The sequence below is a fragment of the Arabidopsis thaliana genome, chromosome 4 (genome assembly GCF_000001735.4).
Source record: "Arabidopsis thaliana chromosome 4, partial sequence".
Classification (NCBI taxonomy): Eukaryota; Viridiplantae; Streptophyta; class Magnoliopsida; order Brassicales; family Brassicaceae; genus Arabidopsis; species Arabidopsis thaliana.
Window position 1 is genome coordinate 1,514,413 of NC_003075.7, and position 14,307 is coordinate 1,528,719.

Below are 14,307 nucleotides of genomic sequence, written 5' to 3' on the forward strand. Positions count from 1 at the left end.
TTACTAATCACAAAAGTGTTATCAAAAATTCTATTTTTAGTTTTTTTCACAGCTTTCTTGTAGTATAATTTTTTTTATATATTGTTGCAGTATTCTGAAAAAGCTTACAGCTATAGCTAAGAGCTATTAGTTACCAATATTGTAAAAGGTATAAATTGTTGATTTATTCTGAAAATTATAATTTTTTATAAGATTTTTGTATATTTGAATATCGATTTAAAATTTAGAAAATTAGAATTAAATAGATTAACAAAATTGAAAAGACTTGTTATAAAATGGAAAAGAAAAGTGGGACCTCTGAAGACAAAAATGTCAAACATGTGACGGAGAAAAATCAAAGAACGTGGACCTTAGATTAGATTTGTAAATTGACTTGATGGAGTGTTCAGTGTTTGGTCCCTCCACCGATTTTTCTAGACACCTTCTAACTCTTTTTTGTTTACTTAAATGGAATGAATCATTTCCTAACAAATTATTTAAGTGGTCGGCACATTTCATTTTCGCGTAATAAATAGTGTACATTAATTTCAGACCAAAAATATATTACTATTATCATTACTTGCAAACAGAAACAATCTAAGAAAGTGATGTTTTTGGGTTTCTTCTCGACCTGAATTCACGTTGTCGATGTGCTGAGGACTGGATTTTCCGTTGTTTATTTGACGTCGACCAGTTTTTTTGCTTTATTTTTACACTTCATATTAGGGGGCGGGCATTCGGGTAAAGCGGGTCGGGTTCGGGTAAAATCCGATCGGGTATGCGTCTTTCAAGTAGAGAAGTTTAGGAGTTAATAGGGTAAATCTAAAATATCGGTTCGGTTTCGGTTCGGATCCAATCGGGTTCGCATGGGTTCATGTATAGATTTTTGGAGCCTCTTTTGGAACCTATACCCGAATTTTCGGGTAAATAGCCAGATTTTTTGGTAAAATTTTGGGTATCGAATAAAATTCAGATTTTCGATTAAAATATTCGGATATTTTCGGGTTCGGATTCGGTTTTTCGGGTAAAAAAATATAGGATTCAATAGAATAATTCTTCGGGTTTGGGTTCGAATCAGATCAAATTTTTCAGATCGATTTTGGTTCGGTTCATCGGTTCCGGTTTTTTTGCCCGCCCTTACTTCATATCTAATTAATTTTATATACAATGTAATTAATCTGTTAGCAGTAAAGAGTAAGTACTGACTTAGAGGAAATGATCACATGTGCATTTTGCACAGATTCCGTAACAAAACTTACCTATATTTTACGACTCAAGAACATTAAACAGAACCAAAACAACATCTTATATTAAAAAAAAAAAACGTTAAACCAACTACACTTGAATTTCTTTTTATTCTTCATCATAAATGAATTGGATTGTTGGGCCAATTAAATACATTATCGTGTTCGGCTACCGATCACAGTTTTATGTAACACTCACGAGGAGATATGATTTGTTTAAGAAGATGGTTTAGATGATGTCTTATCTAATTAACATCAACTATAAACCTCTAACCATACCACAGAAATAACAAGAGCACAAAAGTCTAACATATAAGATATTTTGATAAAGTAATTAAAATGTTCAACAACCAACTAGGCACGGACATTTGATGGTACCAAAGTCAAATATGCGGTTCGTATATATCCACTTACTTTATATTTTGCTATTTAGCTCCACATTCGCATTATACATTTAACCAACGATAACGTTATCTATTTGTGTTAATCTTTTGGAAAAAATGTTAACGAACATGTTCTTGTCCCCATCATCATATGATGATGATTGCAAACCTAATATTGCATTTTTATTTTATTTTGCCTTTTGTTATGTTTTTTGGTAGCACTTTTGGGTCCATATTTTGGACACGTTGTCGCCATGTGTTCTCCAAAAGAACAATACATAATAAATTTGGATAATGGTATAACTAGTCTTTAGAAACTAGATATAGATGAGGTGATTAGTTGTGATATGCTAATTGCTAAATACAGCCTATTGTGGTCCGCTTTTGGTAAACCAAACAGATTGTCTTTGATTTGGTCCTCTTTTTTTTTTTTTTTAGTGCGGTCTGTTCTGATCGGAGTTGATCCTGATTATGGCAGTCACAATGTTCTGAGGGAACTTCCTCAACGCCAATTATTATACACTTGAAAGCTGACCAAATACTGGAAATGCAGGAGTTTCACAGACGGCCATCACGAGGAAACTGGTCTCACTTTCAGTTCTCTCTTATCTTCGGTTGAATCGAAACTAATGGACTGTCCACACAATATATCCTGTTGTTTCTCATGCCTCACCAGAGGTACTCGGCAAAAGACTAGAACAAATCAACCTTTGTACTTGCAAACTAGTTTTACCCAACAATAAAACAAATTGCAGTGTTACCACAGGATGAGAGCGACCAAAAGGTTCTCAAAGTCAAGGGTCTACTGAAGATAGGAAAACAAGTCGCCTTTGTTTGAGAATCAGCTCTCCAAAAGAAGGCAAATAAACTAGTTGGTTGATTTTAACAGGCAAGAGGTTTATTAGTATTAAGGCTAAAAAGGTTACCAATATCTTCTTCTAAGAATTACTATCACAGCTAGTGTTAATGGACAAAGAACTCTAAAAACTGTGTCAGGGGTTAGTTTTCTTACACTGTCTAAAGAAGCGTTGGGAGTGTGGGTTTCATGACTTGCCCACGCACCAATCTTAGTCACCAGGCAGACAAAAGCTCCCTAAGGATGAAGGCTAAGGCATGAAACGAACAACAAATGATCAGTTATACAAATAACAAAAGAAGTTTAATAGCTGAACACTGCAGCACACAGAGACTCACAAAGAAAACTGAAGCATTTAGTAAACTGAGAATTCTACATGTATCTGGTGAAACACTCCTGTAAATCAATATCAGGTCTCGCTACTGAAGAAAAACATGAATGGTTAAAAGTTGAGCCTGCAAAGAGAAAACAAGAACTAAGGTGTAATGTGCTATGAGCAGAGCTTGATCATGAAAAACATAAGAAAATTGATACTCTCAAGCAGAATTCTCTTCCTTGCTCAACGCATTCACAACTCTCTTCAAGATAACTTCAATAGGCTGGTGAGCATTTTCAACCGCTTTGGAGATGGCTTGCCATTTCTCGCCATGCTTCGGCTCACAAGCTACACACTTCGCCACAACTTCCTTCCTGTCCTCATCAGAGCCATGTTGAAGTTCAAATTTGTAGAACAACGCCCAGAAATCGCCAATATCTGGGCCAACGGTAACAGCACGTTCAAACCATGCTCTGGCTTTCTCCACCTTCTTGTCTTGCCAAAAGAGCTTGGCAACAGCTATGGTGACATGAGGGTCGCGATCACACTTCTTCATAGCATCAATACTCTTTGTTTTCCGTCGAGGACGTGGCGCCATCTCAATGTCCGCAGCCCAGAGGATACCACTCTTGGGACAGTCTTGCAGAGCCTTTGACATCAAGTGCTCTGCTTCTCTCTTGTTGTCATGCCTCAGTTCAGCGCGAATAGCAGCTAACCATAGCTCAGCCCCCCCAGGATTCTTCTTCCTGGCCGTGGTGAGAATAGCCCGAGCTTTGTTTAGCCCATTCACTTTCTCTTCAAGATCAGCGAGTGAGAGCCACAGTGGTATGCAGTGGGGACAGTGCTTCAAACCAGTGTCATAAGCTTTCCTGGCCTGTTCTAGATGCTTGAACCGTTCCTCGAGCTGCCCAAGCATTAACCAAAGCTTGAAGAATGTTGGGAATTGCTTCAAACCTTCATTAAGCAATCTCCTCTCCTCCTCTACGTTGCCAAGTTCTCTCTCAACAATGGCTGATTTCATCCAGACCCTTTCAGTCCCTCCTCTTTCCCTTGCTTTTGCAAGCAGCATTCTTGCCCTCTCCGGCTCCTTGTTCTCAAACTCAAGCTTGAAAGCAGCAAGCCAGATTTCCTCAGAGTTGGGAATTGCAGCATAAGCCTCTTGTAGAATAGCACGGGCTGCTGGAACATCTCCAGCGAGCCACTTCTCTTTGGCACCCATGAGCCAGAGAACCTCAGCTTGCGGGACATATGTTACAGCCTTACGCAACAAGGCATCAAGGGACTCCCGACTCCCATGGCTCTTCTCAAGCTGCGCCGCTTTAAGCCAGATACTTTTCTTGGTCAAGAATACACTAAGAGCATGGGCGTATATTGCTCTTGCGGTCTCAATGGAACCCCTCTTCTTGCACTCATCTGCATCAGCAACCCAAGTTCTCTTTCTATCCTCTTCTTCCACTCCAATACCTATTGTGTTCTTAATAATGGCCTGGCATGTAGCGACAGATCCAACTCTCTCACATGCCTCAGCCTCACTCATCCAATTTTCTCGGTCAATAACAACCCCTTCTCTCTGGAGAGTCTTTATACCCCTATCAATAATCTTTCCCACCATAGCCGTGTTATCATTAGCTTCATCTAGCTTCCCATTAGCTTCTTCTAACTTAGCAGCGGTGATCCAAATTGCAGGCTCCTTTGGGAGCTTCTCTCTCGCTTTGTTCAACACCTTCTTTGATTCAGCATATGTTTCGAGCCTCGCAAGTGCCACCCATAGCTCCAGATGCAAAGGGCAGCACTCCACAGCCCTGTGAAGCAAAATCCTTGCATCCTCCTCATTAGCCAACTCAACAACAGCCTTCCATAGTCTTACAGAGTCTGGAATATGTTCCAGTCCCTTTCTCAACACCCTACTCTTGTTCTCCACATCATGCTCCAGCTTTGCAGCCTCCAACCATAGCTTCACTGAATTGGGTATCAGCTTAACTCCCTTCGCAATAACCCCCTTGGCATCTTCTGGATTAGCTAACCTACAAGCTTCAAGCCAAACATCCTCATTTTTCGGGCACTCTTCGCAGCCCCTCTGAATCTGAAACCTAGCTGCTTTAATCTTCCCATCCACCTCCTCCACTCTAGCAGCAGCAATCCAGCCATTTGGATTCTTTGGATTCGACTGGGTCAGACTCTTGTATAACAATCTAGCTCTATTGCGATCGTATATCTCTTCATCAGTGGTTCTTTTCATACTCTTCAGGTCAGTTAAGTAGCCTTTAGGATCCACTACAGTTTGCCCCGAAACTGAATCTGATAGGTTATCAAGCTTCAGAGACAACACCGTACCTCTTCCCTCACCGACAGCAGTCAAGTCTGTCACCGGCGTCTGCCCCCATGGTGTCTCCGACCCACCAGCGGCTCTGCTCTTTGGGTCTAAGGCCATGACAAGCTCCTTTTCTTTCTTCGCCTTCTCCAAAAGCGTATCAGGAATAGGCACAAAGCTCTCAAACTTCTTCTTCTTGTTCCTCAGCGAGTAATCCCCAATCTCAGGAATACTATCCCACTCATCCGCAGACAAAGTGTGTAATTTCCTCTTCAAATCCGCAAACTGCTCAGTAATCTTAGGGTTCGAGGCTCGGTATTTCTCGATTTCTTCCTTCAGCTTCGCTTCTCTCCGATCTTTCCTCCTCGAATCCATCCTCTGATCAATAGACTCCCAGATGGCATCAGCCTCTTTATCATCCTCATCGTACTCAGCATTAGCGAACAAACCAACATCATTCCCTTCAAACTCATCAAACGTCTGATTCTCATCGTACCTTTTCTCCTCAGCTTCTTCATCGTCCTCCGCTTCCGCTTCACTTGGCTTCCCTGCTCCACGACCTACTCCTGGAGCAGCCGCTGTAGCCAAAGCAGACCGATCAGGAAGATCCGGAGCAGCACGAGCAGGACCAATATCAGATCGAGTAGTAAACCCAGTAGCACCACGACCCAAACCCGCTACATAATTTGACGGAGGCTTAGAATTGAGGAAATCAAGACGAGGCTTCGGCGGAGCCGCTTGCATACCACCCAAAAGCAGGACATGGATAATCACAGTAGAGAAACGAGAAACACCGAGATCGGACAATAAGATCGAATCGGAATCCTTTGAATCTACAAACACGCGGCTAGGGTTTCGCATACGGAGAGAGTAACGAAGGAAAGATTGTGGAACATCACTACGTTGGTGGGCCAATTGTTCGAAGGCGGAGATGGTGGTTGAATTAGGGTTCACGTCGATCGATAAAGTCTTCCCGTTTGGAATCGAGAGAAACACCATCGTAACCTAATCGAGATTCTCCGGTCAAAGAAACCAAACTATAAAAATCTCTGCTGTTACAACGAATATAAAGGGTGGAAAAAAAATAGTCGGTTCAGAGGTAAAGGCGGTGGGATATGTAGTGGGCTTTTTAATGGGCTTTTTGAACTTCATATTGTAAAACCACCGTTAGTATAATTCGAGCTTTTCATAAAGCGACACCGTATATGACTATCTCTGTGTGTTTTGGTTTTAAACGACGTCGTTTGCATGGCTTTGGGAAAAAAATTAAATGACTAAATATTGCGGTGAGCGTGGATCGAACACGCGACCTTCAGATCTTCAGTCTGACGCTCTCCCAACTGAGCTATCCCCGCTTCATGTAACACAATCAATGAGTAAAAGATATATAGAAAGAAAATAAAAACGAAAAGACAACGTAATGCGGTGAGCGTGGATCGAGATCTTCAGTCTGACGCTCTCCCAACTGAGCTATCCCCGCTTACTGACTCTTTCCAAACCAACGTAATAAATTACTAGTTATGAAAACAACAACTGAATCAAATAGATAAGAAGACATCCTTTCGTCTTTTTTGTTTCAATCACACGGACCAGAGCCAGAGGTGTGATATGTTTCAGCATCTTCTTCATCAACAAACCATAATAGCATTCGGAGAGGATATCCGTTGCCCAGTGACAACGACCAAAGCCAGGAATATATGGGACAGTGTAATAGGCAAGAAGAAAATAGAGCACAAAATAAAATACGCGCTGAATATCTATATATACATTTTTGCAGCAATTTTGTGAAATAAATCTTATAGTTGGGACTTATTTACAATAGCTGCCACTGGATTTTAATGTTTGTTTTTGATAATTAGAAAAAAAATCTTCAAATTAAATATTTGACATTTAACAATCTTCCCTAAATCTCTCCACATTAACTACACGATTAGTTACTAAAATAAAACTTTCAAAATATTTAATATCATTTATTTACTACAAAATTATCATTTTTGATATTGTTTTTCTCCATGACTATAACAATTTAATTATAATCGTCAAATCGCAGAGATATTTGATAGCATTTAATTATTACAAAATTACAAAATATTTAGACAATAATTCATAAACATATCATAAATAAGATTAACATTAATAAAATAAATGTTTTTTTTATGGGACGGGTTGGCGGGACGGGTTTGGCAGGACGTTACTTAATAACAATTGTAAACTATAAAATAAAAATATTTATAGATAGATACAATTTGCAAACTTTTATGTATACTAACTTTAAAAAATAAATTGTTTCCGCGGTGTACCGCGGGTTAAAATCTAGTATTTAGTGAAGAACGAAAAAAAATAACTAGTATATCACTTGTTGTAGCGAGCACGCCAAAATAGAATGCGACCTACATGGAGTTTAGAGCCAAAGACAGAAATGGAAAGGCAAACTGAAAGGCTTTGTGGCCGAGTTCTGGATCACCCAGCAAAGCCCAAATAAGAACAAGTATTGCTACAATAAGTTAACCAACAACCAAGTCCTGAACTGCTTAGCCGCCTCTAAGAACATAGCTCAAGATTAAAAAGAAATGGCAAGCCAAGAACATAGACTACCTCAAAACCAGGTATGAGCTGGAAACAAACCAAAAGTCTGACAATTTACATGGCACGAGATTTTCCTTAATAAAACAAGAAGCTGGAAATTGACTTAGTGCAGATTCTTTTAGTCATTGTTGCTGTTGTGAGTTGTGACCAGCGGCCGAAAGCGAAAGGAAATGGTGGCAGCAAAAGATGTGTTGAAGTGAGGGTTGGGTAAAAAAAACTTAGGTACTGAAATAATGATCACCAGCAAAACAACAAGAGGTCATTTTGACTATCTGTCAACTACAATCACAGTGATCAAACTGGACCTAGCTAATTATGATACAATCTGTATGTGTCTCTTGGGAATCAAACCTCAGTTTGATCGACAAAGCATCAAAATGAAGCACTTTTTTCTTTAAATAGAGAAACAGGACAATTCAACCCAAAGTGCGGAAATAAAATGAAACAGAATTGCATATATAACAACAACGGAATCAAACACTTACATTTCCCACTATTTGTTGCAATGCAAAGAACGTTCTAACCAAGCTTGTTAAGCAGGTGTTTTGAATCTGGACAATGTTTTAGAGTCTCTTTGACAATTCTGATATGGCCATTCGTTGCTGCCAAATGAGTGGAAAGGGTCCATCATTGTTTCACACGTAAACACTCTTCGTTAATCGTACTAACAGGTTACATACTCCTTTATAAAACCCTATGGATGCTCCAATTGAAAGAGAATTTATCCCTTCTTCACATCACTCATCCCCAAGACTTGGATCTGTATAAATTAGCCCACATGCAAATATTTAGTCTTCTGTCCCAAACTAGTCAAACAAACTAAACAGAGCTACTAATTGGTAAGAAGCAAAACAAACTTCTACTCTTGGCCTTCAAAGCCACGTGTACAAAATCAAAGTTCGTCTTTCTTCCTTCATTGCTTGTAGTTCTCAACTTTGATACCACGAGTGGGACATTGCCAGCTTCCACTGCCAAATACAAGGGAGATATTCCAACTTTACTCGCAAGAAATGAAGCACATTGGTTCACATTTACCAGACATGCAGCTATCTCCACATGGCGACCTGTCAAGGCCAAATGCATAGCAGTATCTCCGTCCTTCAGATCATATAGATTCAGTCTCAACCTCTCTAAAACAGAATAGCTGAAGATATGATATTGATGTTGCAACAAACGCTTCGATAATAGCTAAGTGGCCAGCAACATGGTTTGGAGAGCCATTCTTGATATATAATACTACAATTTCTTCCACAAACCCCCTTCTTATATCGAGTCAACAAAAGATGTCGTCCCCAAATACCGTATCAGAATACAAAAATACCAAGCTCGAAGACAATATTAGCGGACACATGCTTTGTTTACTCGACATTGTAAGGGGCTTAATGCATGAAAAAGAAGTATTGTATATTAAGAATGTGTTGATAAAATGACGAAGCTGATACCAAGTAGCTGTTCATACAGATAACAGATCTCTAGCCACTCCGAAAACCTTCTAAAGCATCTGAAATTGAACAAGAAGTATCTGTACAAACAGAAACGAGTACACAGAAACCACGAAAAAGAGTTATCAAGCTGGTAGGTGTACATCAGCGGTTATACTATGCTAAAAAGAGGGCTGCAGCTTTTTAAATATAGTCCATCCACTAAGTAAGAAGATATGTTCAAACAAACAACAAGGCATGATTCAAAAGAAGAAAGCATGGAATAGATAAACGACTTACTGGTTTCTTGAACTTGATATGTTAGTTTTGAAAGAAGCAGAACATATGTATGTGTGTACCAAATCAGCTCCTGCGTAGTCTAATAACAACCATATAGTATCCAATTTTCAACATCTCTCCGTGCTTCACTCAAAAATTCCATTACTCTAAACATACATAAGTCCTCGAATATAGAGGTCGAGACTAGTAGCAATTAAAAATCCAGACTTTTCTACATCTTTTTTCGCTTCGATTTCTTTTTTTTTTGTTGCTATTACATTACTAAGTACAATTGTACAAACAACCAAGAAAAAACATTAACAGTAGCCGCGTTTATTACAAGCAGGAAAGTAAATGCCAAGACTTTAGTGACCCAAATAAGGAAAGCTAATTTGAAACGATGCAATCTCTTTAAAGCACTTTCGACTTTTCCGCTTGGACCCCGCTTGAAGATCCCATGGACTCCCCACTCTTCACACACGTGTGAGATGAGCCGGTGGTGTAATGTTTTTCATCATCATCTTCATTAACAAACAGCAATAGAAAATCAAGATATGAACTAGTCAAAACTCCAATAATAGGAAGGCCGTAAACCTGCGGGATCACGTAAGGGGTAAGGAGGGTTCCGGTCATAATAAATAAGATAATAAATACAAAGCTTATGATGCGTGAAAGCACGATGTTATGCTGTATTGTAGCCAGAACGCCATAAAAGAATGTGAAACACATGAAGAGTAGAGCAACGAAGAGTGCTGGTAAAGCCAAATGAAACGCTCTGTGCGCGAGTTCTGGATCTCCTAACTGTGCCCAGATAAGAGCAACTATTGCTAAAACTGAGGTAAGCATTGCAATAGTGTCATTCATAATAAATGTTGTGAGGTAACGGTCATCGACCAAAATAGCCATGCCAGTGTTTGGAGCAGAGCTGCTAAAGCCACCGGGCATTGTAAAACCTGCAGCAAACGTCATAGTGGCTACAAGAGCTGCCACCAGTAGAAGAATGTTGACACGGTCTTTGTATTTTTCACCATCACCTAGTTTTTCTGATCTACTTCTTAGTGTCATCCCGCTAGTCGGTAGCAAAGAAATACCTCTCTGTCTTAGATTGTAAACGCCTAGCAAGACCATCAAAGTCATTCTCTATTGTGTCCCCAGAAAGATGTAAAAAAACTATATAAGATCTATGTGGTTTGATATTGGAACAAAAAGAACTGTATGTATAGGAAGAGATATGTTATACCTCTCGAAAAACGTAGTCAGACTGCAGATTTATCTCTGCGATATCCAGAGGTCTCAAGCCAACGGAGTTATGTTTATCCAAGAGTTTTTTTCTGATGGAAAGAAATTTAGTAAGCATACGAACAGTTTTAGGGCGCCAATTTATGGTGGCCAGGTGCAAAGGTGTATTCCCATCCATATCTTGCTCCTCCATAAGATGATTCTTCGTATCGACTTTATTGATATGTTCCATAAGAAACAATGTGGATTTGCCACTCTTTGCTGATATGTGGAAAATGTTCTGACCTTCTTTGTTAAGCTGCTCTACTGAATCCGGAAAACGTTTTAGAAGCTCTTTAACAACATTCTCATGACCTTTCTCCACTGCCTTATGGATGGGAAATGAACCATCATCGTCGCAATCAAAGATGCTTAGCGTTGATGTGTCTAACAGCTTGCATATGCCTTGATAAAACCCTACAGATGCTCCAACCGAAAGACAAGTTCGTCCTTTTTCGTCTCGCTCTTTGACAAGACTCGGGTATTTACCGAGAATAACATCAAGAACATCTGCAGAAACAAGTAGGAACTTGGTTAGGTTCTTCGAGTAAAGAAGTCTGAACGCTTAATTTGGTACGCACCTGTATTCTTTGCCTTTAAAGCTGCATGCACAAGCGATTTTCTCCCTTTCAATTGTGTGGCTAAGTTAAAGGTTTTGTCTTGAACGTTATTAACATGGCTGTTCAACATTGCATTTACAAGTGATACGTTACCAGCTTCAACTGCCAAATACAAGGGGGAGATTTCATCTTTATTTGCAAGAAACGAAACATCTTGGTTCGCATTGACTAGACAAGCAGCTGTCTCCATTAGGTGTGTAGATTCATTAGAAAGTGACTTGGATTTGCTACGTCGTAGCCAATGCATATCCTGTAGAATAGATAGGGAATCAAGGATCCTAAGTTTATGGATTGTTGCTGATACATCAAAAGTTAGGAAAATAATGATTGGTAAAACTGTTGGAGGTATTAAGAGAATTATAAGACCAACAGAGGTAACCAAGAGTCGAATCCTAATATAACAAGGGATACAAGCAAAAAAAAAAAAATTACCATCGAGTGAAAATAGTACGAGTTAAGGTCAGGATTAGACATGGATCACTTGAGAGAAAATTGGTGCAATAACATTCGATATAAATTTTGCTTTGATGTACAGAAGGTTTTGTCGTGATAAATACTATTAACTAAAGAGTCTCTTAGGTCATTTAACTGATATTATGTGCGATACCTTTGTTTTTTCATGGAGTTCTTTTGTTTTTTCATGGAGGTCTTTCAAGGCTGAGTGGAGAGCAGTATCTCCATTTTTGTCCTTTAGAATATATGGATTCAGCCTCTCCCTATCTTCTTCAGCCAGTCTATCTGAACAAAATGTTACCGATGCTACAAGAGCTTTAACAACTGTTAAATGACCATCACGAGCAGCCACATGAAGCGGAAGCTGATCCTTAAAATTTAACTCCAACAGAAGAGATGGGAATTTAGAGACTATGCTCTTTACTAGCTCAAGATGACCAAAAGCAGCAGCAAGGTGAAGAATGGAATCTCCTTTGTTGTTCTTGAAGCATGACATTGGTGTTTCGTAGCTTTCCATCTTCTCCAGAAATTCTTTGTTCCCAGCTCGCATTGCGCTGGAGATCTCTGAATTCATTGCCACATATTCACCGGGGTGGTTGTAAAGATCCAACAATCTGAGAGTGGTAAGGAACTTTGGCACAGATTCAATGTCTATCGTAGTCGTAGGTGGTGTGGCTTCATCTCCTCTGCGTCGAAGGAAACTGCGTGAACTGAGTGTGCCTAGATTTTTTATCACATTCACAGGGAAGCATCTTCGTTTATGTTGGTCATCTGTTGACCTCTGTGCCTCAATTCTATCTAGATGTGCTTCAGAGTTGTCCATCCTTAATCCTGAAATCCATCACATAACTTGTTTTAAACCACCGATATATAAAAAGTCAACTACACCAAGAAGAGGGAGGCAGACAAAAGACTTACCAAGTGGAAAAAGGAGATGAGAAATGGAAGAGGATTTGCTAAAGACATTTATATTTAAACTCGCCTCGTCGTGCCATCATGCCATGTCCATGTGCGTGCCAAGAGCACATTGTTCACCTATAAATTAAGTATTGGTCTTTATTTACTCAGAAATATTTAGAGGAAACATTCAAGGTTGAGTATTTGACTTTGTCTTAAACCAGAAAGGTGTCTTGGAAAGCGAGATATTAAAAAAAGACCTAACTAACACTCGTTTTAAGTCAAAGACTTTAATGTCGTCTCTTAATAAAGTCTAAAATTGTTGGCAAAACAGTAACAACGTGACCCTGTAACCTTAACTAACCAAAGAAGCAGCATAATTTCCGGGGAAAATTGAGGCGGGGTTTAAGCGGAGAATGCTCCAAACGTGGCACCGAGAAGATGGAAGTGAACTATAAAAAGATTGTGACTTGTTGTAGCAAGCAAGGCATGATAGAATGTGGCTGACATGAAGACTAGAGCAAAGGCTAGTGACGGCAAAGCCAACTAAAAGGCTCTGTGAACGAGTCGAGTCTTCGAGATCACCCAACTGAGCCCAGATAAGAGCAACTATTGCTACAAGGAGCTCTGCATTGCCACATTGTCATATACCATAAATAATAAGTTGATTATTGGAAAAAATGGCCATCATGCCCAAGTTCGGAGCTACTAATGGTAAGATGCAAACAAACCTGTATTCTTGGCCTTCAAAGCCACGTTTCCAACCGTCAATCAAAGTTCGTCTTTCTCCCTTATTGCCTGTAGTTCTCAAGATTGCTATCGCAAGTGGGACATTACCAACTTCGCACTGCCAAAGACTAGGGAGATATTCCATTTCTATTGGCAAGAAACTGGTTACATTAACCAGACATGCAGCTATCTCCACATGGCGACCTTTCAAGGCCAAATGCATAGCAGTATCTCCACTCTGTCCTCCAGATTACATAGATTCAGTCTCAACCTCTCTCAGACAGCCTAGCTGAATCTATGATATCGATGCAACAAACGCTTCAATAATAGCTAAGTGGTCAGCACGAGGAAGAACATGGTTTAGAGAGCCACTCTCGATATATAATACTACAATTTCTTCCATAAAGCCCCTTCTTATATCGAGTCAACAAAACATCTCGTCCCCAAATAATGTCTCAAGAATACAAACAATGATCAACTCGAGAACTTGGAGTTGGCTAGAAAAAAACACCAAGCTCGAAGACAATACCAGGGGACAGATGCTTCGTTTACTCGACATTGTAAGGGGTTTAATGGATGAAAAAGTAGTATTATATATTAAGAATGTGTTGATATACAATGACGAAGCTGATACCAAGTAGCTGAAATTGAAGAACTGAAGATACCAGATTCTCTAGCTACTCCGCAAACCTTCTAAAGCATCTGAAATTGAACAGTGAAGTATATATAAAAAAAGCATCCAATGGCAGGTGAATTGAACAGATCAACTCCGCGATGATAAGCATTCATAGAAAAAGAAGGCTCCAGTTTTTATATATTGTCCATCCTCTTAAGCAAGAAGAAGTGGTCAAGCAAACAAGACATGATCCAAAAGAAGAAAGCGTTGAATGGATAATAAAATATTCAACGACTTACTGGTTTCTCTGAACTTGATATGTTAGTTTTGCAGAAGCAG

General features: G+C 39.5%; 3 protein-coding genes, 3 non-coding genes and 1 pseudogene across 11 annotated transcripts; 1 reads left to right on the forward strand and 6 right to left on the reverse strand.

The window, feature by feature from the left end:
- Nucleotides 1-1,617: 1,617 nt before the first annotated feature.
- On the reverse strand, nucleotides 1,618-6,151 carry EMB2770 (pre-mRNA splicing factor-like protein). Of its 3 annotated transcripts, NM_001340448.1 has the most exons (3): nucleotides 2,801-6,151; nucleotides 2,619-2,712; nucleotides 1,802-2,329 (listed from the first exon to the last, which is right to left on the reverse strand). In NM_001340448.1, exon 1 carries the CDS (start codon nucleotides 6,086-6,088, stop codon nucleotides 2,999-3,001), a length of 3,090 nt encoding a protein of 1,029 aa, NP_001319859.1. In that variant the 5' UTR covers nucleotides 6,089-6,151; the 3' UTR covers nucleotides 1,802-2,329; nucleotides 2,619-2,712; nucleotides 2,801-2,998. The 3 variants fall into 3 exon arrangements, with proteins under 3 accessions (NP_001329764.1, NP_001319859.1, NP_192252.1); NM_001340449.1 differs by having other exon boundaries at nucleotides 1,618-2,712; NM_116581.2 differs by lacking the exon at nucleotides 1,802-2,329 and having other exon boundaries at nucleotides 2,707-6,151.
- Nucleotides 6,152-6,371: 220 nt separating this feature from the next.
- AT4G03435 lies at nucleotides 6,372-6,444 on the reverse strand. Its single transcript has one exon. It is a non-coding gene; the product is annotated as a tRNA-Phe (tRNA).
- Nucleotides 6,445-8,164: 1,720 nt separating this feature from the next.
- On the reverse strand, nucleotides 8,165-8,864 carry AT4G03437 (annotated as a pseudogene). The gene has a single exon.
- Nucleotides 8,865-8,893: 29 nt separating this feature from the next.
- MIR447c lies at nucleotides 8,894-9,091 on the reverse strand. The gene has a single exon (NR_141732.1). It is a non-coding gene; the product is annotated as a microRNA ath-MIR447c precursor (primary transcript).
- A 443-nt stretch (nucleotides 9,092-9,534) lies between these two features.
- On the reverse strand, nucleotides 9,535-13,216 carry AT4G03440 (Ankyrin repeat family protein; the record flags this gene model as incomplete). Of its 3 annotated transcripts, NM_001340450.1 has the most annotated exons (6): nucleotides 9,536-10,515; nucleotides 10,616-11,163; nucleotides 11,235-11,523; nucleotides 11,881-12,557; nucleotides 12,645-12,761; nucleotides 12,988-13,216. In NM_001340450.1, 4 exons carry the CDS (start codon nucleotides 12,547-12,549, stop codon nucleotides 9,787-9,789), a joined length of 2,235 nt encoding a protein of 744 aa, NP_001328984.1. In that variant the 3' UTR covers nucleotides 9,536-9,786. The 3 variants fall into 3 exon arrangements, with proteins under 3 accessions (NP_192253.1, NP_001328984.1, NP_001328985.1); NM_116582.2 differs by lacking the exon at nucleotides 12,988-13,216 and having other exon boundaries at nucleotides 9,535-10,515; nucleotides 12,709-12,721; NM_001340451.1 differs by having other exon boundaries at nucleotides 9,541-10,515; nucleotides 12,645-13,216.
- An 87-nt stretch (nucleotides 13,217-13,303) lies between these two features.
- AT4G03443 (uncharacterized protein) lies at nucleotides 13,304-13,645 on the forward strand (the record flags this gene model as incomplete). Its single annotated transcript, NM_001160730.1, has 1 exon — nucleotides 13,304-13,645. The coding sequence occupies one exon, from the start codon at nucleotides 13,304-13,306 to the stop codon at nucleotides 13,643-13,645; it is 342 nt and encodes a 113-aa protein (NP_001154202.1).
- A 76-nt stretch (nucleotides 13,646-13,721) lies between these two features.
- MIR447a lies at nucleotides 13,722-13,958 on the reverse strand. Its single transcript, NR_141733.1, has one exon. It is a non-coding gene; the product is annotated as a microRNA ath-MIR447a precursor (primary transcript).
- Between the last annotated feature and the right edge of the window lie 349 nt (nucleotides 13,959-14,307).